The following is a 13,394-nucleotide window of genomic DNA, read 5'->3' on the forward strand; positions in this document are numbered from 1 at the left end:
CCAGTAGGATTTTACTTGGATCCATAAAACATTACAGCATAGAAACGGACCCCTTCGGCCCTTCTAGTCTTTGCCGAATAATTTTGCCTAGTCCAACTGACCTGCACCCAGTCCATAGCCTACCATACCTCACCCATCCATGTACCTGTCCATGTTCTTAAATGTTAAAATTGAGCCCGCATTCACCATTTCAGCTGGCAGCTTGTTCCACTCTCTGTGAAGAATTTCCCCAAAACTTTTCTCCTTTCACCCTAAACCCACATCCTCTGGTTTGTAAATCATCTGGCTTTAGTGGAAAAAAGCCTATCTATGACAACTCTGTCTATTCCACCCGCCCCCCCCCCCAATAATTTTAAATAACTCAATTAAATCTCCCCTTGTTCTTCCATGCTCCAGGGAATAAAGTCCTAACCTGTTTAACCTTTCCCTATGACTCTGTTCCTGAAGTCTGGGCAACATCCTAGTGAATCTTCTCTGCACTCTTTCTATCTTATTGATACCTTTCCCATAGTTAAGGACCAAAACTGCACACAATACTCCAAAAATGCTTGTGGCATTCTGCACAGTTCAACCACTCACAGAAAGAATTTTCTAGTTCATGTCACTGAAAATGCTCTCAGCTTTAACCCAATTTCTCACAATATTGATGAATTTGCATTGTTTGTTTGGAGTATTTCACCATTCAAAGATTGCTGATATTATTTGAAGTTTTATTCTTGGAATTGCTCAATATAATGTTAGCATGAAAACTGTCTGAACTTTAAAGAGTATCCATTAAAACAAAATGCTGGATAATTATGTAAATTCTTAAGTTGCTTTAAAAAATTACATGGTACTGTTCATTATGTAGGCTTATAAACACAAATTGCTGGTTAATCAGGCATGAATTTATATGCTAAGCCAGATTCTTTGATGAAGTGAATGTGCCTTCTCTGTGTCTTTAGAGTTCACAAAATTAAAAACAGTGTAACATTGATTGTTAATTCTATCCTATGTTTTAAAGTTTGGAAATCATGGAACAGATGGCTCTCCTCCAAGAAACATCATATGAGAAACTTTACAGATGGGCACAAGGTATGTCTATTCTCAATATTTTTAAAGCCAGGGATGGCTTTTGATTGAAGCTCATCAAGGTTGAATATTTGTAAAAGATTGACAAACAAATTGAAAACAAATTCAAATAAGTGATTAATATATCAATTAATTTTTACATAATCAGAGAGAAAAAGGCTGTTTTATCTGTTCTAATCTTGTTGAATTAATTAAAAGTCACTTTATTTTAGCTGCTTATTTCTTGAACTGAGTTCATGGTAATTTGAAATGTGTCATTCAGCAACTAAATTCTCCTGTACTGTATATGAAAACATTAGAAATTGACAACTGACTATACTTTAAGCTTATTCCTACACATTTGATTAAGTCTCTTTTATCTAATTCTCTATTGAATCTTTAGTCAGTATCCTACCAGGCAAGAGTAATCGAAATCTTAACCACTAATTACATGTATTAAAAAAATGTTTCCACCAATCCTGTTACCCATCATTTTAATCTTTACCTTCTGCATATTGATTTGATGTATTCTTGCATTCCTTCCTGATTTTTAAACCATTCTATTTAATTTCTTTCTTTTCTGCTCAGATGACAACCCTAAGGTTATTCCTAGAACCATTCAAATAATTTTTTTGTGAACTCTTCCAAAATGGTTTTGCCCAAATTGAACACCAACTCGCAGGCTGGTCAAACTCGTATTTTAATGAGAATCAGAATTTTGGTTCATCCTCAAATTGAGATGACTTTCGCTGTTCTATGTTTGAAGTACAATGAATAGTAACATTTTGATAATGTTTTCATGGATTGATGATTTTTGCAGCTGAATGCAGAACTCGGACTCAAGAAACGTGTGATATCTCTCCAGCTCAAACTCAAGCAATGGAAGCTTTACAGGACAGACCTGTACTCTACAAGTTTGTATTTTTTTTTCTTTTTAAAATATTTTTATTGAGTTTAACATTTAAACTTACATAAAAAATATAAGGAAAACACATAACATATACATACAAGTACAAAAAAAATTAATTCACATGAGAAACAAGTTATTGGAATTAATCTGTTGATACCTATATTTGCCAAATTAATCCAAATAAAAATTGATAAAAAGAAACAAACAAAAGAAAAACTAAATCTAATCTATGCCCTCCCTCTAATCAAGATAATCTTTGTAAAAGAAAAGAAATTGTGGATCAGATAGCGATTCTATTTTTTTAAACTATGTTACTCTTCACCAAGGAGTTTGAAATGAAAGGAAAAAGAGAATGTACACTATAAGATGAGCATCTTGTTTAAATATGTTTTAGCCTTTCTTTCATTAGTTTATACTTAGCTAGGAGGTATATTATCTCTTCTTCCTCCTCTATCAATCTCTCTCACTTCTATCTACAATTTACTATTTCCCTGTGAACTGTTGGTCAAGTTTTTTTTGATCATATTGAAATAGGGAACTGTGACCAAGAACTAAATACTGGGGGTGATGTTAGTTAAATTCTCTGACTTTGCACTTTTGTGGTATATGCAGATTTTAGTGAGGTGCTTGACTAAGTTCCTCATAGTAAATGCATTCAGAAAGTCACGAGTCATAGGATACATTCAGAATTGACTTGCCAACAAAAAATTGAGGGTAGTAATAGATGGAACATATTATGACTGGAGGTCAGTGATGAGTGGTGTTCCACAGGGATCTATTCTGGAACCCCAACTTTTTGTGATCTTTATGAATGACTTGGTTGAAAAAGTGGTGGGGTGGCTTAGTAAGTTTGCACAGGACAGATAGATTGGAGATATTGCAAATAGTGTAGAGAGTTGTAAGCTTCTGCAGAATATAGACAGGATACAGAGTTGAGCAGAGAAGTGAAATTCAATCTGGAAAAGTCTGAAGTGATGCATTTTGGAAGATTGAACCTGAAGGCAGAGGAAATGGTTAATGGCAGAATTTTTATAGTATGGAAGAACAGGAATCATGGGGTCCATGTCCATAGATCCCTCAAAGTTGCCATGGAAATTGAAAGGATGGTTAAGAAATTGTCAGTGATTGAGCTTAAGGGTCACAAAGTAATGTTGCAGTTCTATAAAGCCCACATACTTTAAAGCAGTTATTCTCAACCTTCGTTTTGACTATGACTCCAAATGTTATGGGCCCTCTTACCTGTGAATCAGTCAAGTTTAGTCAATTTCTTCTGTACTTCTCTCCTACCGACTACATTAAAAAAATTATTTCAGTCCGTGGCCCGCCTCAAATATGCTGTGGACCACCCCCCCCCCCCCCCCCCCCCCCCAAGGCGGACTTTATGACCCTATTGAGGAAGGCTGCCTTAGAGTATTGTGTTCAGTTCTGGATGCCTTATAGGAAGGATGTGGAAGCTTTCGAGAAGGTGCAGAGGAGATTTACCAGGATGCTGCCTAGATTAGGGAACACATTTTACAAGGAAAAGTGGAGCAAACTCGGGCTTTCTGTTTTGAAGCAACTTAATTGAGGTATATAAGATCGCAAGGGGCATAGAGTGATCAGAGTACTTTTTCCCCAGAGCACTAATAGCCAATACCAGATGACATCTGTTTAAGGTGAGTGGAGTAAAGTTTACGGGAGTTGTCAAAGGCACATGGCTGTCAGGAAAATAGGGGGTAATGGACTGTGAGGGAGAGAAGGGTTAGACTGATCATGGAGCAGGTTTATATAGGTTGGCACAATATTGTGGCCCAAATTATGTGCTGTTTTGATCCATGTTCTATAAAGGAAACTTTATATTTCAGAAAATGAATTTTGAAGCCAAGGCATATGCATCTGCTCATGTATTTGGTAGAGCAAAGGCGAATCTTGAAATTATGAAAGTTTCAATTTGTGCAGTCTTTGAAATTTCATGTTGGTTAGGCTATTATCCAAGGGAAATAGAAGAAAGAAAATTATATTTTATGCAAATGAGAAGAATAGTCCATTCTCAAGAAAGAAACCAAATATGTGTGGATTTTAAAGATATAATTTAAAAAAAAACATGCTTCATGATGCACAATTATTCATCAGAAGAAAACTGAAATTTTTGCTCAAAGCATATAGTAGGACTAAGGACCAAGTGATTGAAATTGTGTGGCCTTATTTCTGGATGCAATAAGAATGAAATTATTAGTCACCAAACCAAGAAACTAACAAAAATAGAATGGTTTAAACACAAAAGTCCAGAATTAATAATTTCTGATTTGCATGCTGTATTGCAACATTTTCCTTTGTAAACCTCCAGAAATTAGAAAATTAATAAAATTACAATTGTGAACTAATTTTGTATAACATCCACGAAAAATCTTGCACCTTGTTGCATGATGTGGGTGGTAGAGTTAGCATAGTGGATAGTGCAACACTTATAGTTCCAGCGACCTGGGTTTGAATCTGGTGCTATCTGTATGTTTTCCCCTCGTCTGTGTGGATTTTCCCTGGGGGGATCTGGTTTCCTCCCACTGTTCAAAAACATACCAGGGGTGTAGGTCATTAGGACAGCACAGGCTCATGGGCTGAAATGGCCTGTTACTGTGCTGTATGTTTAATTTTTCTAAAAAAAAGTGAATTCCTAATTATGTATTAGGCCACTCCGATATAAAACCTACGACCCAAGGACCTCGCTGCCACGTCCCAGCTTGCTTGGCCACGGCACACGAACCATGGGTGTAAAGGGCGGGGCCAGTACTGCGCGCACTGCACTCCACCTAAAAGCTCCTTTGCGCAGGCCCGAGGACAGGTCCACGTCCTGCCCCTCCACGTCCTCCCCCTCCACATCCTCCCCCTCCATGTCCTCCCCCTCAAAAGATGCTCTCAAACTCAAGCTAGCATGCTGGAACATCAGAACCATGCTAGACAAGGCTGACAGCCACTGACCTGAACGTCGGTCTGCCCTCATTGCACATGAACTCCTCAGACTTGACATCGACATAGCCGCTCTCAGTGAAGTCCGCCTGGCAGATGTAGGCAGCCTCCAAGAATGCGGCGCAGGCTACACGGTCAAGAACTTCATTGCCTCCAAACTCGAAAACCTTCCGACAGGCCACTCGGACCGAATCATGTCCATGCGACTCCCCCTTCAAAACGAGCGTCGCATCACCCTCATCATTGTCTATGCTCCAACCCTCCAGGCGGAACCAGCAGAAAAGGACAAGTTCTACACTGACCTGTGCAACCTCATCCAACGCACCCCTACAGCCGGCAAGGTTGTCATCCTTGGCGACTTCAACGCTCGCATCGGCAAAGACTCAGAAACCTGGCCAGGAATCCTGGGCAAGCATGGCGTCGGCAAGTGCAACGACAATGGGCGCCTCCTGTTGGAGCTCTGCGCAGAACAGCGGCTTGTCATTACAAACACCCTTTTTCAGCAGAGGGACAGCCTTAAGACTACCTGGATGCATCCCCGATCCAAACACTGGCACCTCCTGGACTACATCCTGGTGCGAGAAAGTGACAAACGAGATGTGCTCCACACCAGGGTCATGCCCAGCGCGGAATGCCACACTGACCACCGGCTGGTTCGCTGCAAGCTCAACCTTCACTTCAAGCCAAAGTCCAGGAACAGTAAAGCCCCCAGAAAGAGGTTCAATGTTGGAAACCTGCAGTCAGACGAAGTGAGAGGAAACTTCCAGGCAAACCTCAAAGCAAAGCTCGACGATGCAATCCGCCTCACGGACCCGTCCCCTGAAACCCTCTGGGATCAGCTGAAGACTACCATACTGCAATCCACTGAAGAGGTACTGGGCTTCTCCTCCAGGAAAAACAAGGACTGGTTCGACAAAAACAGCCAGGAAATCCAGGAGCTGCTGGCAAAGAAGCGAGCTGCCCACCAGGCTCACCTTACAAAGCCGTCCTGTCCAGAGAAGAAACAAGTCTTCCGTCACACATGCAGCCATCTTCAGCGCAAACTCCGGGAGATCCAAAATGAGTGGTGGACTAGCCTCGCCAAGCGAAACCAGCTCAGCGCGGACATAGGCGACTTCAGGGGTTTCTACGAGGCTCTAAAGGCTGTGTACGGCCCCTCATCCCAAGTCCAAAACCCGCTGCGCAGTTCAGACGGCAAAGTCCTCCTCAGCGACAAGATCTCCATCCTCAACCGATGGTCAGAACACTTCCAATCTCTTTTCAGTGCCAACCGCTCAGTCCAAGATTCCACCCTGCTCCAGCTCCCTCAACAGCCCCTAAGGCTAGAGCTGGATGAGGTCCTCACCCAGGATGAGACATATAAGGCAGTCGAACAACTGAAAAGTGGCAAAGCAGCAGGTATGGATGGAATCCCCCCCAGAGGTCTGGAAGGCTGGCGGCAAAACTCTGCATGTCAAACTGCATGAGTTTTTCAAGTTTTGTTGGGACCAAGGAAAACTGCCTCAGGACCTTCGTGATGCCACCATCATCACCCTGTACAAAAACAAAGGCGAGAAATCAGACTGCTCAAACTACAGAGGAATCACGCTGCTCTCCATTGCAGGCAAAATCTTCGCTAGGATTCTCCTAAATAGAATAATACCTAGTGTCGCCGAGAATATTCTCCCAGAATCACAGTGCGGCTTTCGCGCACACAGAGGAACTACTGACATGGTCTTTGCCCTCAGACAGCTCCAAGAAAAGTGCAGAGAACAAAACAAAGGACTCTACATCACCTTTGTTGACCTCACCAAAGCCTTCGACACCGTGAGCAGGAAAGGGCTTTGGCAAATACTAGAGCGCATCGGATGCCCCCCAAAGTTCCTCAACATGGTTATCCAACTGCACGAAAACCAACAAGGTCGGGTCAGATACAGCAATGAGCTCTCTGAACCCTTCTCCATTAACAATAGCGTGAAGCAAGGCTGTGTTCTCGCACCAACCCTCTTTTCAATCTTCTTCAGCATGATGCTGAACCAAGCCATGAAAGACCTCAACAATGAAGACGATGTTTACATCCGGTACCGCACGGATGGCAGTCTCTTCAATCTGAGGCGCCTGCAAGCAGCTCACACCAAGACATAAGAGAAACTTGTCCGTGAACTACTCTTTGCAGACGATGCCGCTTTAGTTGCCCATTCAGAGCCAGCTCTTCAGCGCTTGACGTCCTGTTTTGTGGAAACTGCCTGGAAGTCAGCCTGAAGAAAACTGAGGTCCTCCATCAGCCAGCTCCCCACCATGACTACCAGCCCCCCCACATCTCCATCGGGCACACAAAACTCAAAACGGTCAACCAGTTTACCTATCTCGGCTGCACCATTTCATCAGATGCAAGGATCGACAACGAGATAGACAACAGACTCGCCAAGGCAAATAGCGCCTTTGGAAGACTACACAAAAGAGTCTGGAAAAACAACCAACTGAAAAACCTCACAAAGATAAGCGTATACAGAGCCATTGTCATACCCACACTCCTGTTCGGCTCCGAATCATGGGTCCTCTACCGGCATCACCTACGGCTCCTAGAACGCTTCCACCAGCGTTGTGTCCGCTCCATCCTCAACATTCATTGGAGCGCTTTCATCCCTAACGTCAAAGTACTCGAGATGGCAGAGGTCGACAGCATCGAGTCCACGCTGCTGAAGATCCAGCTGCGCTGGGTGGGTCACGTCTCCAGAATGGAGGACCATCGCCTTCCCAAGATCGTGTTATATGGCGAGCTCTCCACTGGCCACCGTGACAGAGGTGCACCAAAGAAAAGGTACAAGGACTGCCGAAAGAAATCTCTTGGTGCCTGCCACATTGACCACCGCCAGTGGGCTGATATCACCTCAAACCGTGCATCTTGGCGCCTCACAGTTTGGCGGGCAGCAACCTCCTTTGAAGAAGACCGCAGAGCCCACCTCACTGACAAAAGGCAAAGGAGGAAAAACCCAACACCCAACCCCAACCAACCAATTTTCCCCTGCAACCGCTGCAACTGTGTCTGCCTGTCCCGCATTGGACTTGTCAGCCACAAATGAGCCTGCAGCTGACGTGGACATTTACCCCCTCCATAAATCTTCGTCCGCGAAGCCAAGCCAAAGAAGAAGATTAATCCATTTTTCTGCTTGCTAATTCTTTGGCCCAAGTATGTGACATGAATTCCATGTATATTCTTTATAATTTTAAATAACTGTTGTGCTTTTTCCTTGTTCTCTGTCAGAATTCTTCAATGTGATGAGCTAGGTTGCTTGGCTCCAAGAATCTTACAAAACAAATTCTTGATACTAAGTTACAGTGGGACATGGGAATTCAATGCCTTTGGATTAACTCGAAGTTTCAGAGCAGTTTCCTTCAAATTGGTAGCTTATCACTACCAGAGCTTACAAATTCCAAGTTCCTTTAATTTGGCTATTCACTGAACAGTGATTGTGAATTGGGATCGGACTTCAGCAAGAGAAGTGCACAGAACCACAAATTCCAATTACTGTATTTGATGACATATAAGACCCATTGGCAGACAAGGACCCCCCCCCCCGCCCATTTTTAGCGTGAAAGTTTAGGAAAAATTAGTTTTAATGTATTTACATTAAAATCTGGGCAGAACATGCAACTAGGACATCGGTAAAACTCGTTTTAATAATAATACTAATTATTATTAAATAATTACTAATAGTAATTAACAATAGAAAATAATAAAAGAACATTAAAACAAGTAATTATCAAAGACAAAAACACAATAAAACATCAGTGTTCTGTACTAAGACTTTAATCATCTTCCCTGCCTGAACATTCATGTTATCCCTGTCAAAGCCCAAAAACTCAGCATCACTACTGCTGGTGTCACTGTCTTCAAAAAATGCATCGTCCTTGGTGTCATCAAGGGCATTAGTAATTCCACACTTCTTAAAAGCCTTAAAAATAATTCCAGTTTTTACAGTGTTCCAAGAAGTCTTCACCCACTCACACACCTGTGTAATGGTGGGATGGTTTCACTCTTCTTGCTCGTATTAGTGCATCGTCCTTTTCTCCCATCCATTTGTTCCAGTGATCTCTCATGCTATTTTTAAATAGCTTGTTTATATACACACCTAAAAGCTGCAGATGGCTCGTCAGACCACCTGGAATTACAGGGTTTTCAGTTCTCCAGCCTTTTTTTTTAAGGTTTTCAGTTCTGAGTGCTCTAAACTGATTCCAGACCAGAAGTGCAGGTTTTTGTAAGAGTCCACTGGGACGCTTTCGCCATATTTTCTGCAACCATAATTTGATTCCAGCTTTGTGCATCCAGGCTTCTGGATGAACATGAGCAAACACACTGCGTGCTATTTTTTTCTTTGGGGTGAGTCTTTCTTTTAAATATTACAAATGTTGGCAGTTTTGTGCCATCAGTACAACAGGCCAGAACGACTGAGTACTGCGTCTTTTCATGACCAGTGGTTTTTTACTACGATGATTTTAGCTCCTTTAACACTCACCGTTTTGTTGGATGGTACATTGAATGTTACTGGAACTTCATCCATGTTCCCTATTTGGCTCAGTTCAAAACAAATTTTTTTTCATGCATATATACAAACTTGTGAAACTCTACTATTTAGACTTCATAATCCGCTGGCAGTTTCTGTGCAATGGATGTTTTTGTACACATTGATAAACCATGCCATTTCATGAACTGGTAACACCAACCTTCTGTTCCAGTAAAATCGGAATGCTTTTATTCTTCTCCTAAATTCCTGGGTTTCTGTATTATCATCTTGATTGAAATGCATTTCCCTGTTTCTCTTTCATTTAGCGTCCAGTTTTTTAACTCCTCCCCAAGTTGTGGCCAACAGGGGGCTGGACAACGAAGGTTACATTTACCCTTTTTTGCAGCCTTTAGCCGTTTTTCTTGCTTTCTCCATTTACGTACCATTTTTGCTGTAGGTGGCACTCCAAAAACTTAGTTTCTTAGCATCTGTTAGGACTTTTAGTTTGTATGCAATAGTGTAGCATAAGCATTTTCCTCCAGTGGCCATCTTGTGAATGAAAGCCTCTACAACAGTGCCCAAAATGGTGGCTCCAAAATGTCACCTTCATGTACAAGACCCAGGGTGGTTTGGGAGCAATTTTTTGGGGTAAAAAAGGGAGGTCTTGTATGCTGTCAAATACGGTATTCTGTAGCAATATTTGTGGAATAGAATATGCAGACTAGATGGAAAAATTCAACAGTTCAGGCAGCATCTGTGGAAACAGAGACATTTCACATTCCCAGTGCCTTCATCAGAAATATTGGAGTGCAAATATTTCCGCAGATACCCTTGTCTGTTCAAACTATGCATAGAATTAGATTTTATAACCATAAAATGGAGCTAGATTTTATTAAAGTAATTAACATTCTTATAATATTCATTTGGTAGTTACGAGATAAGGAAATGTATAGAACCAGCATCATTCCTGATAATTTTGATAATTTGATCACAGCATGAGCATTACACCATAAATTCCTTCCTGTTTTTACATAAGTCTTCCTAATTTCATTTCCATAATGTTTACTCATTCAGCCCCTGTATTTGCTCCTCCACTGAAGTCTTCATCTATGCCTTCCTGGCTTTGAAACCCAATTATTACAACACACTCTTGTACAAATTCCCTCAATTTAGCCTCTATAAAGTTTTTGCTGTATGTAACTCTACTGCCCATATTGTAGGCAGCACCAATTAAAATAAAAACTACATATGTTAGAAACCAGAAATAAAACAATAAAAGTCAGGCAGCTTTTGTGGAAGAAGAAACAATTAATTTGGGGCCTCAGACTCTTCATTGAAAGAGAGAAAACAAATTAGGGTTAAATTGCAAAGAAGGTGCACATTTGTTTGACAGATTAATTCAAATAATGTATGGCACTACTAAGTAGTTCTGAAAATGGTAATCTTTTCTGAAATAAACTGCACATTTAGCACTGAGTGATTGGAATGCCAATTCATTTGCTTTATCCCCCAATTTATGTTGATGTCTTTCATTTTGTTTATATTTGTTGACCTAGCTACATACTTGATGAACTTGGAACAGCGAGGAGGAGCGCAGTGGTTCGAGGTTTTATAGATGCTCTCACCAGAGGTGGACCTGGTGGGACTCCGCGGCCAATTGAAATGCACTCTCATGACCCTTTAAGGTACGCTACTGAATGTTCAGCATTTTTTGTGGTAATTCTGGTTTATTAAAGTTAATGGTGCTGAATCTTGTGCTTTCAGGTATGTTGGAGATATGTTGGCATGGTTACACCAGGCAGCTGCTTCAGAGAAAGAACATCTTGAAGCTTTGCTGAAGCTCGTAACTATGCAAGGTAATTAATCATTTCAGTGGCCAGTCTCCTTGAGGTTTTACAGAAATTTCAAAAGCAATTTCCATCACAAGTTGAGCTGAATTCTGCACTGCTGGATTTGTTCTTTTATGTTGAGGTCTTTGTTTTGATCAGTTCAAGAGAAACTGCAATGTATGATTTTTCCCATGAAAATAATTGAACAAAAATTGGAAGGGATGTTTTTGTTTAGTATTTGAATATTTGTCAGTGTTTGCAGATAAATGGGGAAAACAAGCCACCATATTTATCTGGGCTTCGTAATTTCAAAGCCTATCAATGTTAGCTACTCTGGATATTAATAATGCTAGTATCATAAATTGTAACTGCATTTGTGATGCTTTATCATAATGTAGAATGAAGGGCAGCCACAGTTTTAAGAAATTAGAAAAATTAGTCATTTTTACTAACCAGTGCGTTAGTGCAACAGTTAGTGCAGCTTCAGTGACGCGGTTTTATACCTAATGATATCTGTAAAGAGTTTGTACATTTTCCCCATGCCTCCACGGGTTTCCTCTGGGTGCTCTAGTTTCCTCCCACGTTCCACCTACAGAGTCTGTAGGTTAATTGGTACATTTATGTGCCACGTGCTCATGAGCCAGAAGGGCTTACTGTATCTCTAAATTTAAAAAAAATTGGAGTTATACAATTAAGAATACCAAAGTGCAATTTTTGTAAACTGATTTAAAAAAACCTTTTTTGGGCTCATTTTCATTTTCAGTATTATTTCAATAAGTGTTGCATATGTCTCTGTCATTGACCAAGTACAGTCATTTAAATATATGTTGAGTCAGGTATTGAGGAGCTTTAGAATTGTAATTTGGCAATAGCTGTCGTCCAAAATTGTATCAGTTTGCTGTGTCTGGTGTGCTTGTTTCTCAACATCATGTTTAAATTCCTCTCTTCAACCAGGTTTATCCTTTTCAGTTTTCATTGGCGAGGTAAACTTAACCTCTGTACACCAGGTGGCAGTCTGTACATTGGTCATTCCATATATAAATAGAAATGTTCATTATAACAAGTATCACCAAGTCTGGGCAAACCTTTCCCTGTAATTTGTCATGCGACTCTTGATCAACAATGCTGTTTGAGTCCCTTGAGTTTGGAGTCAAGGCTTGAAAAGTATAGATATTAGGCTAGGTGTTCCATTAATTGATGAGAAAACAATGCCAAGATATCTGGAATACAAGATTTATGTGAATGGTACATTTATTCAAACTTCATAAGACCTCTAATGCACACACATACTTTTGTTAAGGAAGAAAGCATTGACAGATCTCCTTTCAAGAGTAATAAAAGATCAGAATATCCACGTTTTTCTACAATTCTGTTATTGCCAGGCGGAAAAAGTGTATAAATGTCAAACTTTTAGCAAGCCACTCTTGCAACATCACCAATGGATAAAGATCCTCTTGTACTTTTGAGTGATTCTGTTAGTTTTAACCATTTCTGCAAAAAAATTAGATCAAATAATTTGATCATTCACATTATTGAACTCTAGGTCCAAACAGTCTCTGCAATTGAAAAGTTAATATCCTTTAGAAAGTACAACTAGATTTTACAATTAACATGTTATTAATGTAGCATTGATTTCAATATTAACATTGTTAATTTAGATGTTGTATCAACCTTGTAAAGAACTGTAAAGTACAGTAGCTTTTATTTTCAGAACTTTATTGCAGAATGAGATGTTTCCTGCCACTAGTGGAGTGTATGTTTTCTTCATAAAATGGTTTGTTGATGAAAACAGATTGTAGCAGCTTGGTTAAGCTATACTTTGATGTAAAGCAGAATGTTTATTATTACAGGTGTGGAGGAAAATATTCAGCAAGTAGTTGGACATATCACTGAAGGAGTGTGTAGACCTTTAAAGGTACAGACTGAATTTACGAGAATTGATTTGATATTAAATGAAAATACAATCACAGGCAGAAATATGTTGAAATTGTTGGCTTCTTGATGCCTTTTCAGTTTATTCATACAGACTAGATACCTCCTGCTTTGAGCCTTGAGCTATGGATGAAAGTTATTACAGTTAACTTCATGGTTCCTGGGAATAAGACCAAATGAAGTCTTGAGCCAACTTTCTAACAACCTGTGTTTAGAATGTGCACAGAGTAGACTTGGCTACTGCAT

The 13,394-nt window shown here is 40.4% G+C and overlaps 1 protein-coding gene across 6 annotated transcripts in view; it reads left to right on the forward strand.

The window, feature by feature from the left end:
- Positions 1-13,394, forward strand: part of cog6 (component of oligomeric golgi complex 6) — a 107,227-nt gene that overhangs the window by 68,112 nt on the left and 25,721 nt on the right. For all 6 annotated transcript variants that reach the window (XR_011342296.1, XM_069891725.1, XM_069891721.1 and 3 more), the window contains exons 7-11: positions 1,004-1,074; positions 1,871-1,964; positions 10,944-11,072; positions 11,152-11,243; positions 13,067-13,131. Coding sequence is in view for 5 of the 6 variants with exons in the window: in XM_069891725.1 (XP_069747826.1) it covers positions 1,004-1,074; positions 1,871-1,964; positions 10,944-11,072; positions 11,152-11,243; positions 13,067-13,131 (451 nt within the window). In the remaining variant the exon portion in view is untranslated. The remainder of the gene's footprint in view (positions 1-1,003; positions 1,075-1,870; positions 1,965-10,943; positions 11,073-11,151; positions 11,244-13,066; positions 13,132-13,394) is intronic.

This window comes from Narcine bancroftii, chromosome 7 (genome assembly GCF_036971445.1).
Source record: "Narcine bancroftii isolate sNarBan1 chromosome 7, sNarBan1.hap1, whole genome shotgun sequence".
In the NCBI taxonomy this organism is placed as follows: domain Eukaryota; kingdom Metazoa; phylum Chordata; class Chondrichthyes; order Torpediniformes; family Narcinidae; genus Narcine; species Narcine bancroftii.